This window comes from Ctenopharyngodon idella, chromosome 2 (assembly GCF_019924925.1).
Source record: "Ctenopharyngodon idella isolate HZGC_01 chromosome 2, HZGC01, whole genome shotgun sequence".
NCBI lineage: Eukaryota > Metazoa > Chordata > Actinopteri > Cypriniformes > Xenocyprididae > Ctenopharyngodon > Ctenopharyngodon idella.
In genome coordinates this window covers 5,045,298-5,065,661 of record NC_067221.1, presented here as the reverse complement: position 1 = coordinate 5,065,661, position 20,364 = coordinate 5,045,298, and the positions used below count along the sequence as shown (strand labels likewise).

General features: G+C 37.9%; 1 protein-coding gene across 3 annotated transcripts in view; it reads left to right on the top strand.

The window, feature by feature from the left end:
• The first annotated feature begins 1,647 nt into the window (after window positions 1-1,647).
• carmil3 (capping protein regulator and myosin 1 linker 3) overlaps window positions 1,648-20,364 on the top strand; it is an 80,513-nt gene continuing 61,796 nt past the window's right edge. For all 3 annotated transcript variants that reach the window (XM_051879291.1, XM_051879283.1, XM_051879300.1), the window contains exons 1-5: window positions 1,648-1,878; window positions 4,978-5,072; window positions 18,628-18,678; window positions 18,781-18,840; window positions 18,951-19,072. In XM_051879291.1, coding sequence (XP_051735251.1) covers window positions 1,821-1,878; window positions 4,978-5,072; window positions 18,628-18,678; window positions 18,781-18,840; window positions 18,951-19,072 — 386 coding nt within the window. In that variant the 5' untranslated portion in view covers window positions 1,648-1,820. The remainder of the gene's footprint in view (window positions 1,879-4,977; window positions 5,073-18,627; window positions 18,679-18,780; window positions 18,841-18,950; window positions 19,073-20,364) is intronic.

Here is a 20,364-nt window from a genome sequence, read left to right as displayed (position 1 = left end):
CTGGTGTGTTGAGCATCAGTAGTGTAATACTTATTTTATAATCAGAATATAGTCACTTAAATAGTCAGGCATAGCATTAATTTAGTTATTCAAACGTAAGACAGCATAGAAAATAAATAAATAAAAAAGTACCTCAGTGTTCCTCCTCGGCTAAATTCAATTCGACCATCAGAAAAAAAGCATCAAAAATTAAATATTTATTGTGCACTTTAGAATAAATTGAATAAAATGTGTGTTTTTACAAGTGTGCCGAAATCATGATCTTGTGCTGCACTGACTGACAGCTGCCGTGATTACAAAGGGAAAGCACGGTGCTTGCTTTCTGTGTAATTCATTCACAAGAAAAGTTGTTTTTCATAAGATTTTGTGAGTACTTCATAGGCTACTTCACATTGACAAAATGTAAACCTAGTTATTTTAATAAGTTTAATATTTAGTCAAAAACGAAACTAATTGAAAAACGATTAGAGGAAATGGCTGATATATGCGCAAATAAATGCTACTCTGCCACCACCTGCTGGTTATAGTGGTAATTATCGTCTTTTTTATTTTTAAATAAGTGTTTTCTATCAAATGTTGAATTTCCTACATTTTGAAACGTTCGGTTTTACAACGGGGGCAATCTCAGAAGGATGAACAAATAATGTTTGTGGTCATCACATTAAAAATAACATTTGAAGTGCTGTGGGGTGGGGGGTGGGGGAATGTGTGTGCGTGTCTAAATTCAGACATGGCATTTTTTAAATGGTCCCAATAGCTTCGTCTTTATTGCAATCAATAAAACTGGTTTATTGGCAAATTAGGTAAATGTGATAACTGCATTAAAATATGAATACAACATTAAAAAGTCAACCACTGATGGTTTTGTGTCGATGTACAGCGAGCACAGAATGAACAGCTAACAGTTCACCGGAAATGCCCGAGCAGCCTTAACGACAACCAGGAAGTAACCGTGCATATAGCCCATTGACCCTCGTTTGTGAAGCAGTCTGCCATAAAATGGTGACATGTCAACAACACTCTACTACAACAACTCTTCCTCTTCTCTAATGCAGCACAACATGGCCTCACCCCCTTTGTTGTGTGTTCTCGGGGGCGGGGTTTATTTAAATTTTGTGGTTTGTGATGTCACTAACCCAGGAAGAAGCTCGTTGTAGTGCCTACCAGCTGTTTGTTGTAGTCCTTAAACAGCAAATTCTTTAAAAGTAAAATATCTCTTTGCATTGAACTTCGAGCGTCGTAACTGTGCAGATGTTGTTTATGCTCAAACAGCAACATTACACACTAACTAAAGTTAAAAAAGTGAAATCATAATCAACCACCCATTTAAGTGTTAACACAAAATATGCAAGTAATGTTTTCAATTTTGTGTAATTACACATTTGTAATAATGATGAAGTTGCTGTTTAGTATATTTAAAATATATTGAGTTTAAATGTAATATCAATTAACACACAACAGTTAAAATTATAATCAAGTACACCTTTTAGTATGTTACTCAGCTCTTCAAAATAACTACATTGAAGCATGAGAAAGATCTATCTATCATGTCCCTATATGAGTCAAAAAGATGTAAGAACTTCAGTCATGTACTCATTCAGGCACAAAACCTCGCGTTTGCATTATTAATTCATCGCTTTACATAGATATATGCACACTTGTGTCTGAACTCCTCTCTCATGCCCCCCTCCTCCTCCTCCCCCTCCCCTCGCTGGCTCTCTTCAGTATGATATGTTTATAGGCATTGGCTGAGGGAGAGCGAGCATTATAGCGGCTCCTGCTTGATAAGGAAAAGGAAGAGGAAAGGGGCGCTGGACGTCATGGCATCCAAAGACACCGTCGCGACTGCTTTTCTCACCGTGAGTCGGGAAATGACAGGTGATTAAACCCAATAGCTGTTTTTTCCTCTTCCTATCCGACATTCGACACGCGCGCCATGGGATTTGTTAAGCGCGTCCCCGCTGGCGGACGGTGCTTTGTGTTTTAGTGGTTTAAAATCCTCACAGCGGTGAATCTTTTTATAAGGTGGCAGATTTGTGGAGGTGTTATGATTTTTAATACAGATTGATTGTGATTAATGGTAGAATCATTAATTGCGCGTGTGAGCATGTGTGTCGCTGTAATGACGGTCACTTCGTGTCCATCTTCAAAGGACTAAATTTGTGCAAATCGATCAGTTGGTTTACTGTACGTGTGTTTGTTGCGTTTGCCTGCAGTGTTTGCGCGCGTGTGTAGGTAGTTGTGTGTGCGCGCGCGCGCGTTCTCTCTTTGATGTGTCTCCGATATGAGTTACTTTCAGTCCTTTACACATTTCGCGTTTCGCTGCTGACGCAAGTTCACGGAGAGGCTGATACTCGTCAGTCACATTCATGATGTGTGTCTTTAGGGCTGATTGAACACACACTCACACACACTCATCATAGAGGCCATCATCTTTGCGCACGGTGATGCGTCCTCACACTTACTGACATACAATGACACACTGAGCACACACACACTAGCAGTTTGACATTTGGAGCGCTCTCACTGTTAATTACCTTCACACATTATTATCTTCCTTTGGTAATTAATGCCTATTACTAACCCAGTATTTACTGTCCTGCTCCCAGCCATGCTCTCCATTTAGTGCACTTGACAAAAAAATGCTAGAAATGTTAACTTGTTAACTGTTTTACCTTACCATATAATTTTACCATAATATTGAATATTTAACAAGGCAATACATATGATAATACCAGGGTTTAGTATCAGTATGCATTACCACAAGGGACCTTAATAGGTCCCCATTGCCATGTTTTCGTTTGTTCTTCCCTTATGATGGCATTTTGTAAAATATTGTAATGTTTATTGTTTTTATATTTAAAAAGTATCAACTTATAATTTATGGGGAAAGAGGCATTCCCAGAATCCTTTCTTATCTAATTTATTTTAAAATTAGTTTCTTATTTTTGGCATCAATTATGTACATTAGAGTTGCATTTTAAGTTATTTAATTCATGTTTATTGCATTATTTTGTCACGTGCGTTGTTTGTGATGGTGTTTGTGTGGGTGATACTGTTCAGTCCATTATTGGCCCTGAAGAGGCTAATTTTGATAAATTATCACTCATCATATGGCCTTCCATTGTACCACCTGTATTATTATGAGTACTTATTGCAGTAATCTACAAATTCAAATAGCTCAGACTGGTATATTAATATTATTTTTCCTTTTAGAAAAGCAAAAACGGCATTAAAAATGCTGACCAGTCACAGCACCTAAAATATACACTTTCCATTTTGCATGCTGTAGACATGTAAATTAGGCCACTTGTAGACGACAATCATGTCAATGACAATAAGTGTCCAGGAATTCATTGAATTTTAACCAAAAGTCTTAATGTGTTAAAAAGTCAAATTGCAATAGTGCAAATAGAGTAAACAAGTAGCATTAAAAGATTAGTTCAGTTCAGAATTAAAATTTCCTGATAATTCACTCACCCCCCATGTCATCCAAGATGTTCATGTCTTTCTTTCTTCAATTGAGAAAAAAATTAAGGTTTTGGAGGGAAACATTCCAGGATTTTTCTCCATATAGTGGACTTCAACAATTACCAACGGGTTGAAGGTCCAAATGTCAGTTTCAGTGCAGCTTCAAAGGACTCTACATGATCCCAGACAAGGAATAAGGGTCTTATCTAGTCAAACAATTTCTAAAAAAAGACATAAACATCTTAGATGACATGGGGGTGAGTAAATTATCAGGAAATTTTCATTTAGAAGTGAACTAATACTTTAACAAATAAAGTGATAGAATATAAAATAAATGTACGGGATAATGTACAGTCTGACAGTGTTCATCAAAAAATAAATACCCAGCAAAGATCCAGACCCCACTCTAAAGCTTATTTCATACCTGCTAATATATATAAATGGATGTGGATTATTGATTTGAGCTGAAATTATTGGATTATGTGAGAAGAGAGAGAGATGATGTGAGAGCAGTTTAGGTCAAATATACAGTTAAGTCAATTTATAATACTATTTAAATTAATAACTAATAAATTATTTATATATATTTGACTACAAAGTGATGTGACTGACCAATCAGAAACTAGCATTTTTGAACGGCATGTAATACGCTAAAATAGAGTAAAATAAGACGTTAACAAAAAGCACATTTAAACAAAATGAAAACTCAAAACGGTAACCTTAATTAAAGATGAAAAATAAGATTAGATGTGACAATAATTGTTTGAAATGGGGCATAGTAGGCAAGACAGATCACCTATACGATATGAAAGACAGTGATTGAAGACGTACTGCTCAGCAGTCTTTGCATTCCCCTTATAAAAAGGGAGCAAAGTGGTCTCTCTCTCCCTCTCTCTCTTACTCCATTTGTTCTTTTCCCCTTTTCATCTTCTGTTTCTCTCTCTTTTTGCCCACATTTACATATCCCTACCCCATTTACCCACTTATTTATCCCCCTGTGACTCGCTGTAATGGAAACATGTGCTCTAGTTTGGCCCTTTGCTGTTCTTAGTGTCAGTCAGAAAGCCAGGATTCTGTGATTGGGTCTTACACAGATTAAAGTTGATTGCGACTGCATTAACTGTTTGTCTTGCGCTGATCCTTCCCTCCCCCTCTCTCTTTTCTCTGTTATTCCCTCTTCCTTTCTCATTCTTCCTCTTGGTAAAAGTGTAAAAGGCATATTCCAGGAGTTAGATCACAGGTGTCATATATGTGCAAAGCCAGATATATATAAAAGTATTTTCTGCTTTTGCTTTGAAGGTCATCTTGAGGTGCTTTTTATTCATGTGTTGCTTTGGACATGTACAGGAAGTGTGCAGAAAGACCACCTACACAAGTGGACAAGGTGTAAAAATAAAGCATATGAGTGTAATGCAGTCATTTTCTAACCCTGCGTGCAGTGAAAATATGTCTGAGATAGATAGAGTGCTTCTCTGGTTGTTAATGCATCGCCTTTCTATTTTGCAGAGAGCATCAGACGAGTTATCGACAAGACATCAATCAAGTTGGTGAGAGCTATCAAAGTAGAGAACAAGAGCGGCAAATCAGAAGATCGGATTCTGGTAAGGCACTACATTTAACTTACCTACCTTATATGTTCTTAAGGGTACAATTCACTCAAATTAAAATTGTGTCATCATTAACCCTCGTGTCGTTCCAAATCTGTGTGACTTTCCTTAGTGAAATTCAAAATGAGAAATTGAATGGGAAAGCACCACATATTATTCTTACAACTCACCATAGTACAGACCTTCTGAAGCCTTAAATGGGACGTATCATGAAAATCTGACTTTTAACATTTTTATGTGCTATAAGCGGGTCCTCTGTGCATCTACCAACCCAGAAAACGTGAAAAAGGACAATCCAGTAACTTTGTTTCTCTGCGAGCATGTGAAAAACTAGCCGCTCAGATTTCGCTCCCCTAGTGACGTAGGAAGGGGATCTTATTATAATATTACCGTCCCTTAATCTGCACGTTTTCACCCATGGCGCCGCCATTTTATTTTTGCAAGCGACAACCGTGTACCAGTTCTAAAGCCATGGCAAAACACGCAACAAAGGCGGCGAGGCCATGTTGGGCTGCTTTAGAGAAGAGGAAGAGTTGTTGTAGTAGAGTGTTGTTGACATGCCGTCATTTTACGCCGGACTATTTCACAAACATGGGTCAATTCAACGCTGGATTTGCACAAAAGATCAACATGACGGCACATGCTAGTCAATGAGTTGAATCAACTCCACAGCAACTACATAAATTTATCCACTAACCAATTAGAAACGTCCAGTTTCGTTCTAAAAGTTGTAACTTCTTCCTGAGTCTCTCCATCAGTGTCGACTCCGGTTTGAACAATGTAAGGCTGAACACCGTTACTGACAATCCTCATTTTGGCTGCGTGAGATTCTCCAGCTTTGTTGTTGTTGAGCAACCGAAGCGTGAGCTGTTAAAGCTCCGCCCTCTTCTGGAAAGGGGGCCGGGAGCGGCAGCTCATTTGCATTTAAAGGGACACACACAAAAACAGCGTGTTTTTGCTCACACCAAAATACGGGCAAATTTGACAAGCTATAATAAATTATCTGTGGGGTATTTTGAGCTGAAACTTCACATTCTGGGGACACCAGAGACGTACTATACAGTATTACAGTACATGTTGTGAAAAGGGGCATAATAGGTCCTCTTTAATGTAAGACCTTTTATGAAATTGAAGTCATTCAGTGATGATCTACACCACTAGTTAGCTGTTAATTGTTGTGACTGAATCATTGAGTCAAGAACTGAATTAGTTTGATTCATGAATGAATCATTCAGTCCATTCTAGTGCTTATTGAAGCTTAAAAGCTTCCGTCCTTGTTCAGAAACAGTGTTCCACAAAAGAAAGAAAAGCATACAGGTTTGGAACAACATGAGAGGAGTAAATGATGTCAGAATTTTCATTTTTTGGGTGAACTATAAAATTTTAAAAACCCATCAGCATCAGGCAAACGTGTGCTTTCACTCTGTGCCTTTATTTTTGTGCCTCTATTATGCAGCAGTAACAAAAACAATGAGCCTAAGACTTTAACCTTTCCTCCTCTGTAATGGTGTGTGCAGTGTTTACTGCCTGCTAGTTGGGTTGTTTTTGCCAAGTCCATTTGGAGAATGGGCAATGGAATCAATGATAAAAGCAATGTAAGTGTGATGGTGCGCACACACAAACAGAAATTGTTGGAGACCAGACCCCTGCTGAGCTGTGAGCATTACTGTGGCCATTGAGTCTTGGTGGGTCGGAGGGACTGACCGACTCTGAAGGGAGTGTGTGCGAGATGAAGGATGGTGAGAGCAGAGGTGGCATACGAATGCCTGCCTGTGTGTGTGTGTGTGTGTATGTTTGTGATAGTCACTTCAAGACCATCGAAAGCAGCTGGAGACTTGAAATGCCAGGGTTTGGAGTCACAAAAGCTAAATTAATCATCCAGATCGGTTTCAAACACACACACACACACACACACACACACACACACACACACACACACACACACACACAGAGAGAGTGATGGAGGTGAGGAATCAAACTCATTTCCTGCTGAGTGTCGACGGACTGATGTTGACACAAACCCTGAGAGATAGTTCACTGAAAAATAAAAGTTCAGTTATTTACAGTTTTCAACCTCATGTCCTTTCGAGCCTGTTTGACTTACTTTATGGGACACAAAAGGAAATGTTCAGCAGAATGTCCCGGCTGCTCTTTTCCAGTAATTAAAAGTGAACGTTGACCACACTGTAAACCCGAACAGTGAAGTTAACCAACTGGAATGAGTTTATTTCACTTAAAGGGATAGTTCACCCAAAAATGAAAATTATCCCATAATTTACTCACCCTCAAGCCATCCTAGGTGTATATGACTTTCTTCTTTCTGTCGAACACAATTGGGGTTATATTAAAAAATATTCTGGCTCTTCCAAGCTTTATAATGGCAGTAACCGATATTTTGAAGCCCAAAAAAGTGCATCCATCCATCATCAAAGTAATCCATACAGCTCCAGAGGGTTAAAAAAGGCCTTCTGAAGCGAATCGATGCGTTTTTGTAAGAAAAATATCCATATATATAACTTTATAAACTAGAATAACTGGCTTCCGTATGTTGATTGCGACGGAAGAGTGAAGTTTGACCTGACGCTTGACGTATGGGCGAATGCGGAAGCACAGAGGATAGAGCAAAACAAATCAAGGGTCACGAATTTGAAGTCTAAAACAAGAATTTTTAAAGAGAAATGTCGGAGGAGCTTGAGTTTGTTGCCCAGTTTGTTTGAACCGCAAGAGGCATCTACTCTCACCTAAGCTTATGCTACACCTACGTCAAACACTGGAACTCAACTCTCTCGTGAACGCACGGAGGGACGTTACCGGAAGCTAGTGATTATAGTCTATAAAGTTATAAATATGGGTATGTTTCTTACAAAAACCCATCGCGTCGCTTCAGAAGGCCTTTATTAACTCCCTGGAGTTGTATGGATTACTATTAGGATGGATGGATGTGCTTTTTTGGGCTTCAAAATATTGGTTACCATTCACTCCCATTATAAAGCTTGGAAGAGCCAGAATATTTTTTTAATATAACTCTGATTGTGTTTGACTGAAAGAATAAAGTCATATGCACCTAGGATGGCTTGAGGGTGAGTAAATTAAGGGATAATTTTCTAAGGGATAATATTACTGAAAGTTCATTGTATTTAAAAAACAAAAAAACAAAGTTAGGCTGAACTTTAACTCTAAAAATTGATGCAACTGATTACCACTTGTTAGTGCTTTTTGCAAATAAATGATGACCGAATTTCCCTTTAACCTCACCCCTCCTGCCAGTCTGCCTTTGTTTCTCTTCCTCTTTCTGATTCTGTCCATTTATATTAGCATCTTCTACACCCTCCCCCCTCCGCAGTGTCTTAGCTTTGTTTTTTCTTTCTGTCATCTTTCTGTTCCTCACATTATATGCTTTACTCAGGCTCGCTTCTCTGTTCTGTCAAATTGATGTCAAGTGTGTATTTTCAGTAGTTTAATGTGCTTTTGATTGTGGATGGTTAGAAATTGTACCCAAAGAGCATAGCAAATTTAAATGTAGGTCCAACACTGTGACGAGAGCTTGCGGGCACACAAAAACACACTTGGACACACACACACCCTGTGTAAAGATCCTCACTTGTGGTCTGTCACTCGCTGCTTCTTTACCCCAAGGGTTTTGTGTGTGTGTTGGTTTGCCAACTGTACCAGCCTACAAACACACACACAAACATATCTGGCCCCGATACAGCTGTATAGAGCGCTCAGCAAGACATCAGCTCAAGCCTTGGGGCACAGCTCTAAAAAATATCACTCAAACACACTTTTTCTCGTACATGTTCACTTAGAGATCACACAGCCGTGTGTGCGCACACACATACACTATATATTTTGTGGCCCCCACATCGCTGCCCCCACAGCAGAGAGAGATGGTGTGATGTTGGAAGAGGGGATGGGATAAAAGCAGGGCTTGGTGAACAAGAACACACTAGGGAGAGGCTCGCAAGAGGGGGCAATGGAGAGAGAGAGAGAGAGAGGAGGGCGGGCGGCAGAGGAGATCGGTTGTTTTGAAGCCCCAAATGTCGCCTTTTCTTCCCCTTCAATTATTTATCTCGGTCTGTCACTTCAGTTTTTCCTCTCCTGTGGAATAATAGGCCAATTAAAGGCTGTGATCACCACAGTGAGTGACATGAAGACTTCCTCAGATCAAGGCTGTCCGCACCAACACACTGACTGCTGGCCCATACTCAAGTTCAGATGCAGTGATTGTATTTGGATATTTCTTACAAGATTTTGTTTTGCTTTTAAGTGTATGATCAGGGCCTAAAACTTTTTGCCACACCCGGTGACTTTAGAAAATGTAACAGCCATAAATATTTTTTACCAGCCATGAAACAGTTATGACACCAAAATTTCCAGTGATAATTCACAATTCTCTATTCCAATTGCGATACCACAGCTAAAACTACTAGCCTAACTAATATAAATTTAAAACATTATTAAAGACAAGTGAACAGTCAGTACTAAAATAAGAACAAATAATCAAATTACAAGCAAAAGCACAAATAAATACAATATAACAAAGATACAAATGAAATAAACAGTGCTTTTCAGGTAGGTCTGACAGTAGTTGTTAGGTACAGAAATTTAATAAAGTAAGCGAATGTAAATTAACACTGCATAGTCTTCACTGTATAAATTAAACATCCTTATTAAAGTTACAAAAGTTATTCAGTCAAGAGCAGTGAGTGATTTTTGTTTGTTGTTTAATTAACATTAAAAACACAGACAGCAGCAGGAATATTAGGCTGCTGTCACTTTAAGAGCGAATACACTGATACTGTACACATGAGTTTACTTTCTCAACTGTTTACGTTCGCTTAAGACTTAACCGACTATGTTTACTAGAATACTTGCTATTTTTGACAATTTTCTGTGAATTTGTCCACTCAAGTACAAGAAGACCTGAAAGAGAGCTCAGTTTAGTATTCGCTCGATGTCTGAGACGCAGCTTTCTGAGTGCGCGAGTAAAGGAAATGAGCTCACTTTCACATCTTCTTGCTCTTGAATATTTAAATTGTCAAGGCTTGAACTTTAGTGACGATGCAGTGCTGGCCTGTCAACTGTCCCGAGCGCCATTCACATTTATTCATATTCATGCATTGTTAGAATTTGTAAAAATGTTAGCGGCCAACTGGCGAGTGACACCGTTTCATAGACTCGCCAACGCCGATTTTTACTCTCAAGGTGATGATACACGGGGCAACTTTTTGAGCAATGTTGCTGGGGAAATTTTGCTTGGGCACTTTCCAATTCAGAATGGGCAGCAAATTTCTATCTGGATCGAACTTTGTTGCCCATTCTCATTGGGAAATTGCCCAAGCAACATCGCTCGGAAACATTGCTCAAAATTTGCCCCGTGTATCATCACCTTCATTTGGCGCTTGGCGAGTGTTAATGTTAGGCCCTGTGTGTGATTGTTATTGGGCAGTTGACAGTGCTGGTAGTGTCCTGCAGTCTGACATGCAATTCATCTAAAACTACTTATAACATTTTTAATTATTGTATAATTATTAAATGTGCAGTTTTATGACCTCATTTTAATTATACTTTAATTATACGCACACTGAAGGACTTATTGCAAAATGATTATTAAAAATGGAAAAAAACTTGAACAGTCACAGCACCTAAATATTACAAGAACATTTTAGTGCCATGTTAAAATATAATCAATAATTTTAAGAATAAAGTTTCAAGAATAATTTCAGATTAGGCCTTTTATGAGGAAAAAGGCATAACATTTTGAGAATAAAGTCACAATAAAACGTTTTAGAAGAATGTCAACTTTGATGTTACAGCATCAATCTCATAATGCTATATATTTTCCTTAACACATTTATAGAATTTTTTACCTAAAATCTTGAAAATAACATTTGTGTCTGTATTATTGGTGAACTAGCCTATTACGTATGATTCATGATCTTTATTAAAGCAATATTCTGGGTGAAATACCAGTTTTCAACGTTATCAACAGCATATTGACAGAAATGCACTTACAGCCGTTGTTTGTCCCATAAACCTTTATAATTGCATAACTGTCAATATATTGTTTACAGCTGCTGTTTCTATATAGTAGCTCAACTTGTATTTAACCCAGAATAATCTTTTAATGTGCTGATCAGTTCACAGTAGATCTTTAAATATAAAAACTAACAAGGATTATGGGTGTACCGCTCAGGGTAATGAGCTTTCTCTCCTTTAAGAAGTATTTTAGAGTTGCACAACTGCTGCATTATGATAGTAGACGCAGGGTAAAGACTGGTAATGTGATACGAGGTGCTTAAGGAGAAGTCTGCAGTGAAAGGATAACCTGTGAAGATGTTGAGACTGAGAGGCAGTGATTATGGGGGATTTCACTGCAGTCTGGCAGGATGTGATGCAAGAGACAAAACTAATACACAACCAAAGAAGGAGAGTAAGAGAGATGTGATATAAAAGACGTCATAGAGTAAATATAGAGTGTGATAGATATCCTTATATATCTTTATATACCCTGTCCTAAATATATCTTTTGGTTTGCGTTTATTTGTAGAGTATGATTTAAGGTGAGGGTAGGTTGTTGTTGAAGATCTACAGTGATAACCAAAAGAATGTAGGTTAATCAAGGGGCGATGACCATTGTACTGATTTTGGCTAATTGTGGTTTGGCTACCACTTATTCTATTTCTATGCAAAAATAATTATATTAATCAATAGCTTTGTGTTGATTTCCAAAATACCTGAAATTATGTTTCAAGCAGTACTTGAGAAGCAAAACTGTCATTGAGTGGATTCCAATTGAAAGTGTGCATTATTATCCCACTCATTCTGAAACACAGAACTTGAAGTGAGCACTCGGAAGATAGGGTAAAGGGCATTACTGTGTTTTTTTTTTTTTTTTTGTCTCAACATTTTAATATGAATTCTGAACACTGCCTTGAAATTCAGGGTTATAACTGCATGGATCTTAGCATCAGTTTGATTAGAACCTTTGATTAAACATATGGTGGGGAACAAAGTTTACCGACGAAAAAAATGAATTTAGGTTAATGCTTAAAGTCCATGAAATCAAAATGGAAGTTTTTTGGGTTTTAGTACATGTTAGCCTTACTCTTATCTATAAGCTAGTGTGCTCCAAAACCTTGAGAAAATTAGCATTTAGAAGATGTAAGCATTCAAAACTTACAGTCTTTCACTTCCGCCATTGTGGATCAATGATTTTGATGACATCACGCTGCACTTCAGCTTCTCGTCAGATTTTCCTGCCCCCTACATTATAAATAGACACTGAAGCTACGGCTAAAATTTGTCACTTGTTCAGAGATTTACTATTTTCTACATGGTGAATGGCACATAGTGCACTAAGTAGGGGATAGGGAACGATTCAGACAGTCTAAATATGCTTTCCATTGGGGCGAATGAAGTCTGGATTTACTTTAGTGGCATGCGAACTGTCGCACTGTGCACACAGTCTGCTCCGGTCCAGAGACACAAGAGCACAGAGCGGATCATATCCGCGAGTTGCTGCAGACCACAAAACGTATCGGACATATTTGAATTCTGCACAGAATGCTGTATTTTAAAGTGATATGGAGGAGATTAGGAGGATAAATGAGGCTTTACGGAACTCAACAGCTCTGGCCGAACTGTGATATAAATGAAATGCTATTGGCTATTTTTAAAAAGGGGAGGAGATGTTCGACATGCCCCGCCCTGTCTTCCTGTTTCAGTGGAAATTACGTCAACACATTATATAATGCTGCATGTTTCAAGGCACTTCAGTGGACCTTTAAAGGATTAGTTCACCCAAAAATGAAAATTCTGTCATTAATTACTTACCCTCATTTCTTTGTTCATCTTCAAAACACAAATTAAGATCTTTTCGATGAAATCCGAGAGGTATATGACTCGTCCATAAACAGCAATATAATCAACACTTTCAATGTCCAGAAAGGTACTAAAAACATAATTAAAACAGCACAAAAAACCAAAACAAAAATAACGACTTTATTCAACAATATCTTCTCTTCTGTGTCATTCTCATACGTTGTTTACGTCCAGCGCTTTCAGGTTCTACGTCAGAACGCAGACTCATTATTGGCCGGCTCCTGCGTCAGCATCACACGCATGCGTCGTGCTGCTCACGTGATCAGCTTTGGCCAATACTGAGCCGGCATTCGGATGTAAACACGGAAGCCTTCACTGTGCTTACTGCGTCAACTGCGTAAGGATAATGACAGGTAAGAGAAGAGATTGTTGAATAAAGTCATTATTTTTGTTTTATTTCTGCGCACAAAAAGTATTTTCTTGTCGCTTCATTACATTAAGGTTGAACCACTGCAGTCACATGGACTATTTTAACGATGTCTTTAGCACCTTTCTGGACCTTGAAAGTGTTGATTATATTGCTGTCTATGGAGGAGAAGAATGGTTACAGTAGATATTTTCTTGGAAAACTAGACAAAAACTTATTAATAATTAGTCATTTAGAAAAAGAAATATCTAATAGATAAGTTTTCTGCACTGGCTGATTTTTTTTTTCACATGTTTTTAAATGATTTAAACTTAGTACAGTAAATGATTAAATGATTCGATATTTTAACTGAAAAATAAGACAAAAATAACCAAGAACACCTTTTTTTTTTGCAATGCAAATAACTAAGTAACATGCTTCCTCCAGTCTTAAGCTTTTAGTCCCTCCTTTCTGTCTTTCTCTTTCTATCTCTCTTTTATTTCCTCTCTTGTTCTCTCACTCTAGGCTTTAGTTACAGAGCTGCTTTGATTCTGAGACTTTTAATCATCAGTGAATCTGGAGCACACGGCATTTCAGCCCTGATCCGTTCTTTCTTCTATCCTCTCAGCTCACTCTTTATTCCTCTCATCTCTTCGCCTCTTAAGTTCAGTAGAGTTAAGACGCGGACCTGCCGGCGGGAGTAGATCCACGCTCTTCCTCTTCCCTGACAGCCGAAATGGGTCCGTCTTAGGCAATGACACCTGCGTGCCAGCAAGGCAGTGTGATGTGTCTGAGAAGAGATGTACAGAGGCATGTTTGGAGCAATCTGCTGCTCTTTTCAAGTCTCCTGGGCACAGCGCTGATGTGTCCCCAACACCCTTTGAATTATGGGTCGTGTTTGAAGTGTCAAGCCAGATCCCTGACATCGTATGATTAATATAAACCCTCTCCCATCTGCACACACACATCCTCATATCTCTCATTCTTTGAAGTTGGTACTGAGAGGTGGTGGATGATTTTTAGGGCAAGTGTTGAACCAGTCTGATCTCCTCAGGCTCGAATGGTCCATGAAAGCCACGGACTGAAGTCATCCTGTCTATCTTCTGCAATTGACCGTCTGCGATGGCAGGATGAAAGATTCTTTGCGCCTTAACGAGTGGATGCGGTGAGTGGCCGTCTCACTCAAAGTGGCTGACCTCTGACCTACTCGCAGGATGTTGTTACAGTCAAACGCAACCTCGCTTGGCTCCGTCTTGCTCAAAAATGCTTGCTCAACAGGACTTGGATCCAATAATGAATACTAATGTTGATATCATTATATGCCTGATGCCGTATTCCGTCTGCGCTCGACAGCAGGGTGAGTAATGCGCGTCGTAGCTTAACTGCTGCATTCATTACCATGCAATCAGCCGCGGTCCCCACCCATGCAATGTGTTAGATAGTCTTTGATGTATTCCAATCTTTTCCTTAATTGGGGGGTCCCCCCTCTTCCATCCATCCATGAAAACTCGGTCAAGTCCAAACACCCCAGCGGCCTTTAATAATTAATGTGGCTGTTTACGTGCCGATCTTTTGTGTTTGCTTCCTTTGATAGTAAAGTCTTTGATGAGTAGACAGTGCTTTCTGGTTCCTTCCTCTATCTGTCTCTCTTATGCTATCTCTCTTTCTTGAGGAGCATATTTATATAACCAAGTTTTCATGACCGGTTATTGAGTTTTGTGGTGGGGTGCACTCTCTGAAATATCATCTCTCGATCAATGGTTGTGTCTCTGTTAAAGCTTCAGGAACACAAAACGCCCTACCCCAGCCGCCATCAAAACCCTATACGAATACCCGCCATCAGAGCCTATACAAAGTCTTTATTAAGGAGAAACCTGGGATCTCCATCTCTCTGTTTCTTCTTCTTGGTGGGGTGCCATTAGTAATACATGGAAGGGAGGCCTTGAAGAATCGAAAGTGACAGGGCAGAAAAAGAAGAGACGAATGAAGGCGGGTGAAGAAAACAGGGGGCCTAGGATGTGGGGACCGCACTGAATCAGAGGAAGCAGGACATTTTTGAAGAGAGAATTTGAGTATATACATAGTAGACCAGACAAAGAACATCTCGGGAAGATTAGAAGAGTGTTGCAGAGGAAAAAAGGGCAGATGGAGAATGGTTGGAGTTCAGATCAGTGGATCTGAGACTTTTTGACTCACCACTGTCCATCACCGGATTCAAAGGATCCCTATATGATATAATATTAAAAGAACACACACACACACACACACACACACACTAACTATAATATATTATGATATAGGTAAATTAACTGACCAATTCATTTATTCCAGAAATTTCAACAACTGTATGTTTAAATAGAAACAATAGTTCTTGTGAAAAATCTTGACAGTGTGTTTTTGTTAGCATTTTGATTAAACTAGTTTGTTTTAAAGGGGATCTATTATGCCCCTTTTTAGAAGATGTAATATAAGTCTTCTCGGAATGTGTCTTTGAAGTTTCAGCTCAAAATACCCCACAGATCATTTATTATACCATTTTGTAAATGCCCATTTTTGAGTGGAAGGAAAAACATGCTGTTTTTGCGCATGTGTCTTTAAATGCAAATGAGCTGCTGCTCCCCACCCCCTTTTCAGATGAGGGCGGAGCCTGTACAGCTTGTGCCTCGGATACTCTGCCAAAAACTAACAAAACATCTGTTTGGTTTTAATTATCATCTTTATTGGTTCTATGCTAATAGGGCAGAGTCCGTCAGCGGTCATGGGCGGGGCCTAAGCAATGTGATGTCACAGAAGCTACAAATGACTTGTTCTGAAACACTACTTATGAACTATGGGGATTAAAAAATAGTTTTTTTTACCATTATAGGGTGGTTGTGTACACACACTGCCAACACACATTTATGTTCAAACACCATGTAAAAGTAAATTTTGTATATTAGGTCCCCTTTAATATATTAATATTCATTATTTTAGTAATAATATATTCAGAAAATTTTAAGTAAGTGGCCACTGGTTGAGAATCCCTGGTTTAGATGATGGGAAGGGAGGGATTGGTTTGAGGGGTATGATAAAGGCCTAAATGAAGTGTGCTAATAAGGAATTTAAATTATGAATGAGATTAAGTGTTTTCTCCAGACCTGACTGTACTGTTTTAGACGCACAAACACACTCGTTCTCTTTCTCAAAATATAGTACAATCCCTCTTTTTATGTTTCTGTAATCCTCAGACATCACACAAATCCTTATTCCGTCCTCTCTGTGCCTACTCATCTGTCTGTAACGCTGTTCGCCTCACTTCAGTACACGTGTGAAATCCATAAACAACAGCACCCATAGAAGCACAATTGTGTTATAGCACTGAATCATTATTAAAAATTCATTATTAAAATGCTTTTTGAATTTTCTTAACCCTGTAAAGCCTGACAAATGAAATAATAGTCAGAAGAATTACATTTTTAAATGGAATGGTTTATTGAATCTTTAGACAAAATATATATAAATATATATATATATATATATATATAATATGTGACCCTGGACCATAAAACCAGTCATAAGGGTCAATTTTTTGAAATTGAGATTCATACATCATCTGAAAGCAGAATAAATAAGCTTTCCATTGATGTATGGTTTGTTAGGATAGGACAATATTTGGCCGAGATTGAAAATCTGTAATCTGTGGGTGCAAACAAATCAAAATATTGAGAAAATCGCCTTTAAAGATGTCCAAATGAAGTCCTTAGCAATGCATATCCACTCACAAAAATAAATTTTTGATATATTTATGCTAGGAAATTTACAAAATATCTTCATGGAACATGATCTTTACTTAATATCCTAATGATTTTTGGCATAAAAGAAAAATCGATAATTTTGACCCATACAATGTATTGTTAGCTATTGCTACAAATATATACGTGTGCGACTTATGACTGGTTTTGTGGTCCAAGGTCACATATGTCTTAGTAAGATGATATGTAAACGCTTAGTTTTATGGTCAAAGCTCTTATTGTGGGAAGCAAAAGGGGGACGTTTGTAAAATTATACTAAAAGGACTTTTACTTACTAAAAACGTTAAAACTATCAATCAGACGACAGAAGACATAGTAAATATTGTACAACAGGTTTTTCAGCAAAGCTTTAATCATGTTGATAATTTAGAGGCCTGAGAAATTTGCTGTATCAAATATGATACAGTAGCTTTATAGGGTTAAAATTAGAGATGCACCGATAGAATTTTTGGGCCAAATTTTAACAAACAATTATTGGCCGATTCCGATACCGATATTTGTCACTTGCTCTCTTATTTGAAGTTTTGTCATTAAAATAGACTGTTTTAATCATGTTTTAAATTAGTAAAGTTCAAAAACGCATGCATTAAGTTATACTATCTAGTTTATTGCTGCATCATCAATAATTTCTAATGAACATGGATTGGATCCATTTAACATTCAACATAAATACAACAGAACAAAGATACAAATGAAATAAACAGAGCTTTTAGGTAGGTTTAACAGTAGTTTTCAGGTACAGAAATAGAGTAAACAAATGTAAAATAACACTGCATATTCTTCACTGTATAAATTAAACACATATTAATCCTTATTAAAGTTACAAAAGTTATTTAGTCAAGAGTAGTGAGCGATTCGTTGTTTGATTAACATTAAAATGCAGACAGCAGCAGGAATATTAGGCTGCTGTCACTTTAAGAGCTGCACAGATCCAATACTGTTACAAAAGCATTTTATTTCTCAGCTGTTTACATTCATTTAAGACATAACTGACTATGTTTACAAGATACTCACCAAGACGGCCATTTTGATATAATTTTGTGTGAATTAAAAGAAGCGAAAGACAACTCCGTTCAAAATTTGCGTGCTCTCTGAGACGCTGCTTTCAGGGCTCGCGCTTTGGATGTGTGCGAAATTCTCACACAGTGAGTAGAATTGAGTTCTCTTTCACGTCTTCTTGCGCTTGAATATTTAAATTCGCATGGCTTAAAACCACATGCAAAGGATAAACTTTCCCGCATTACATCGGTGCATCTCTGGTTAAAATTTTTTTTGTGTAATGCACACGTTCAGCAAATCAGAGCCCAGTTGCACTGTAGCGTTATCTTTGTGAGTAAAGTGTTCAGTTGACAAAATGGTTAAACTTCCTCAGGAACTGCTTCATGACTTATATAATGTCTGCTGTCCTTTTAGATTCAATTGAACAGGTTGTTCTCCAGGGAAACCTACACCATTATTTCTTTGAACATTGTACTTAATCTTTCCCTTTATTAATTGTGCTTTTAACCTCTCTTTTGTCTCGCAGGTTTTGGCAACATGGCGGCTGTACCTCATGGCCCCCAAGATACCAACCAAGGTACGGTAGGCAATTACGCACCACCTGTCTGCTCCATCTCAAAGCACTGCGGTAATCTGATTTAGAATGACTTATGTAGCAAGATGCTCATTTTCACCTTAGGTGGAACAAACGTTCAACTTCCTGGAGATTCGGGCAATGAACACCCACCCCGATAATCAGGTAGGAAAAGCATTTACAGGGCTCCAGTGTTTTAGCTTTTGTTGCCAGATTTTTTTTCACTTCTTCTCTCAAACGTTTTGCTTCACTAAAGCGTGTTCTTTCCTTCACAGGTTGTCATAGAAACAGACAAGTCCACATATTCCCTAAGGCTGCAGTCTAATGACCACCTGGATCAGCTGATTAGCCACATCAACTTTGCTCTCTCTCGGATCTTCAACAACTCCATCTACACGTAAGTATCCCAAGAACCCCATAGGTTTGCCTTGGTCCCGCAGAGCCAGACTTTGAATAAACAGCGAAACGGTTCACATTCCAGCTTATTCTGGTGAAGAACCGCCCACTCGGATAGGATAACACTGTATGACTGACACATAAAGCGACCAATCACAGTTTGCTTTGTTTTTATGTCACCTTTGGGGCGGTTTTGTTTGAAATAGATTATATCACAATAATAGAGATGCTGTTGAAAACATTACTAGTGGTTTTTCATTCTATATATATATATATATATATATATATATATATACATATATATATATATATATATAAATAACTAGAGTTCAATTCTCACTGTTAACCAACTATTAACTGTGACTTTTGCCTCAATAAACTCCTAATTACTGCTTATTAATAGTTAGTAAATTACTAAATTACATTAATATGTGCTTTATAAGTACTAATAAACAGCTATGCTAATAGGCAACTAGTTAATAGTGAGAATTGGACCCTAAACTAAAGTGTTACTATACAGTATATATATATATATATATATATATATATGGTTGTAATAATGTACAGTATACTTGGATGTAATAAACTGCAGTTATTTTAGTAATTTTTACAACAGTGTTCTATTATTGTGGTATAATCTGTTTCAAACAAAACCACCCCTAAATGCGATGTAAAAACAAAGCAAACTTAATAAATGCATCTTAATGAAAACTTTGGTAAATAATATATATATTAAGTTCATAAAGTCCTATCAAAAGTTGCTACATTATTTAAACATTGCAAAGTGAAATATGTACAGTAGTTCTTCTCATGGATATCTAGTAAATACTACTAAACCTGGAAAATTCAGTTAATATTTCATTTTCACCATTAAAACACAACATTATTCACAGGCGGACTGATTAAAGGGGACCTATAATGCCCGTTTTACAAGATGTAATATAAGTCTCTGGTGTCCCCAGAATGTGTCTGTGAAGTTTCAGCTCAAAATACCCCACAGATCATTTATTATAGCTTGTCAAATTTGCCCCTATTTGGGTGTGAGCAAAAACACACAGTTTTTGTGTGTGTCCCTTTAAATGCAAATGAGCTGCTGCTCCCGCCCCCTTTCCAGAAGAGGGCGGAGCTTTAACAGCTCACGCTTCAGTTGCTCAACAACAACAAAGCTGGAGAATCTCACGCAGCCAAAATGAGGATTGTCAGTAACGGTGTTCAGCCTTACATTGTTCAAACCGGAGTCGACACTGATGGAGAGACTCAGGAAGAAGTTACAACTTTTAGAATGAAACTGGA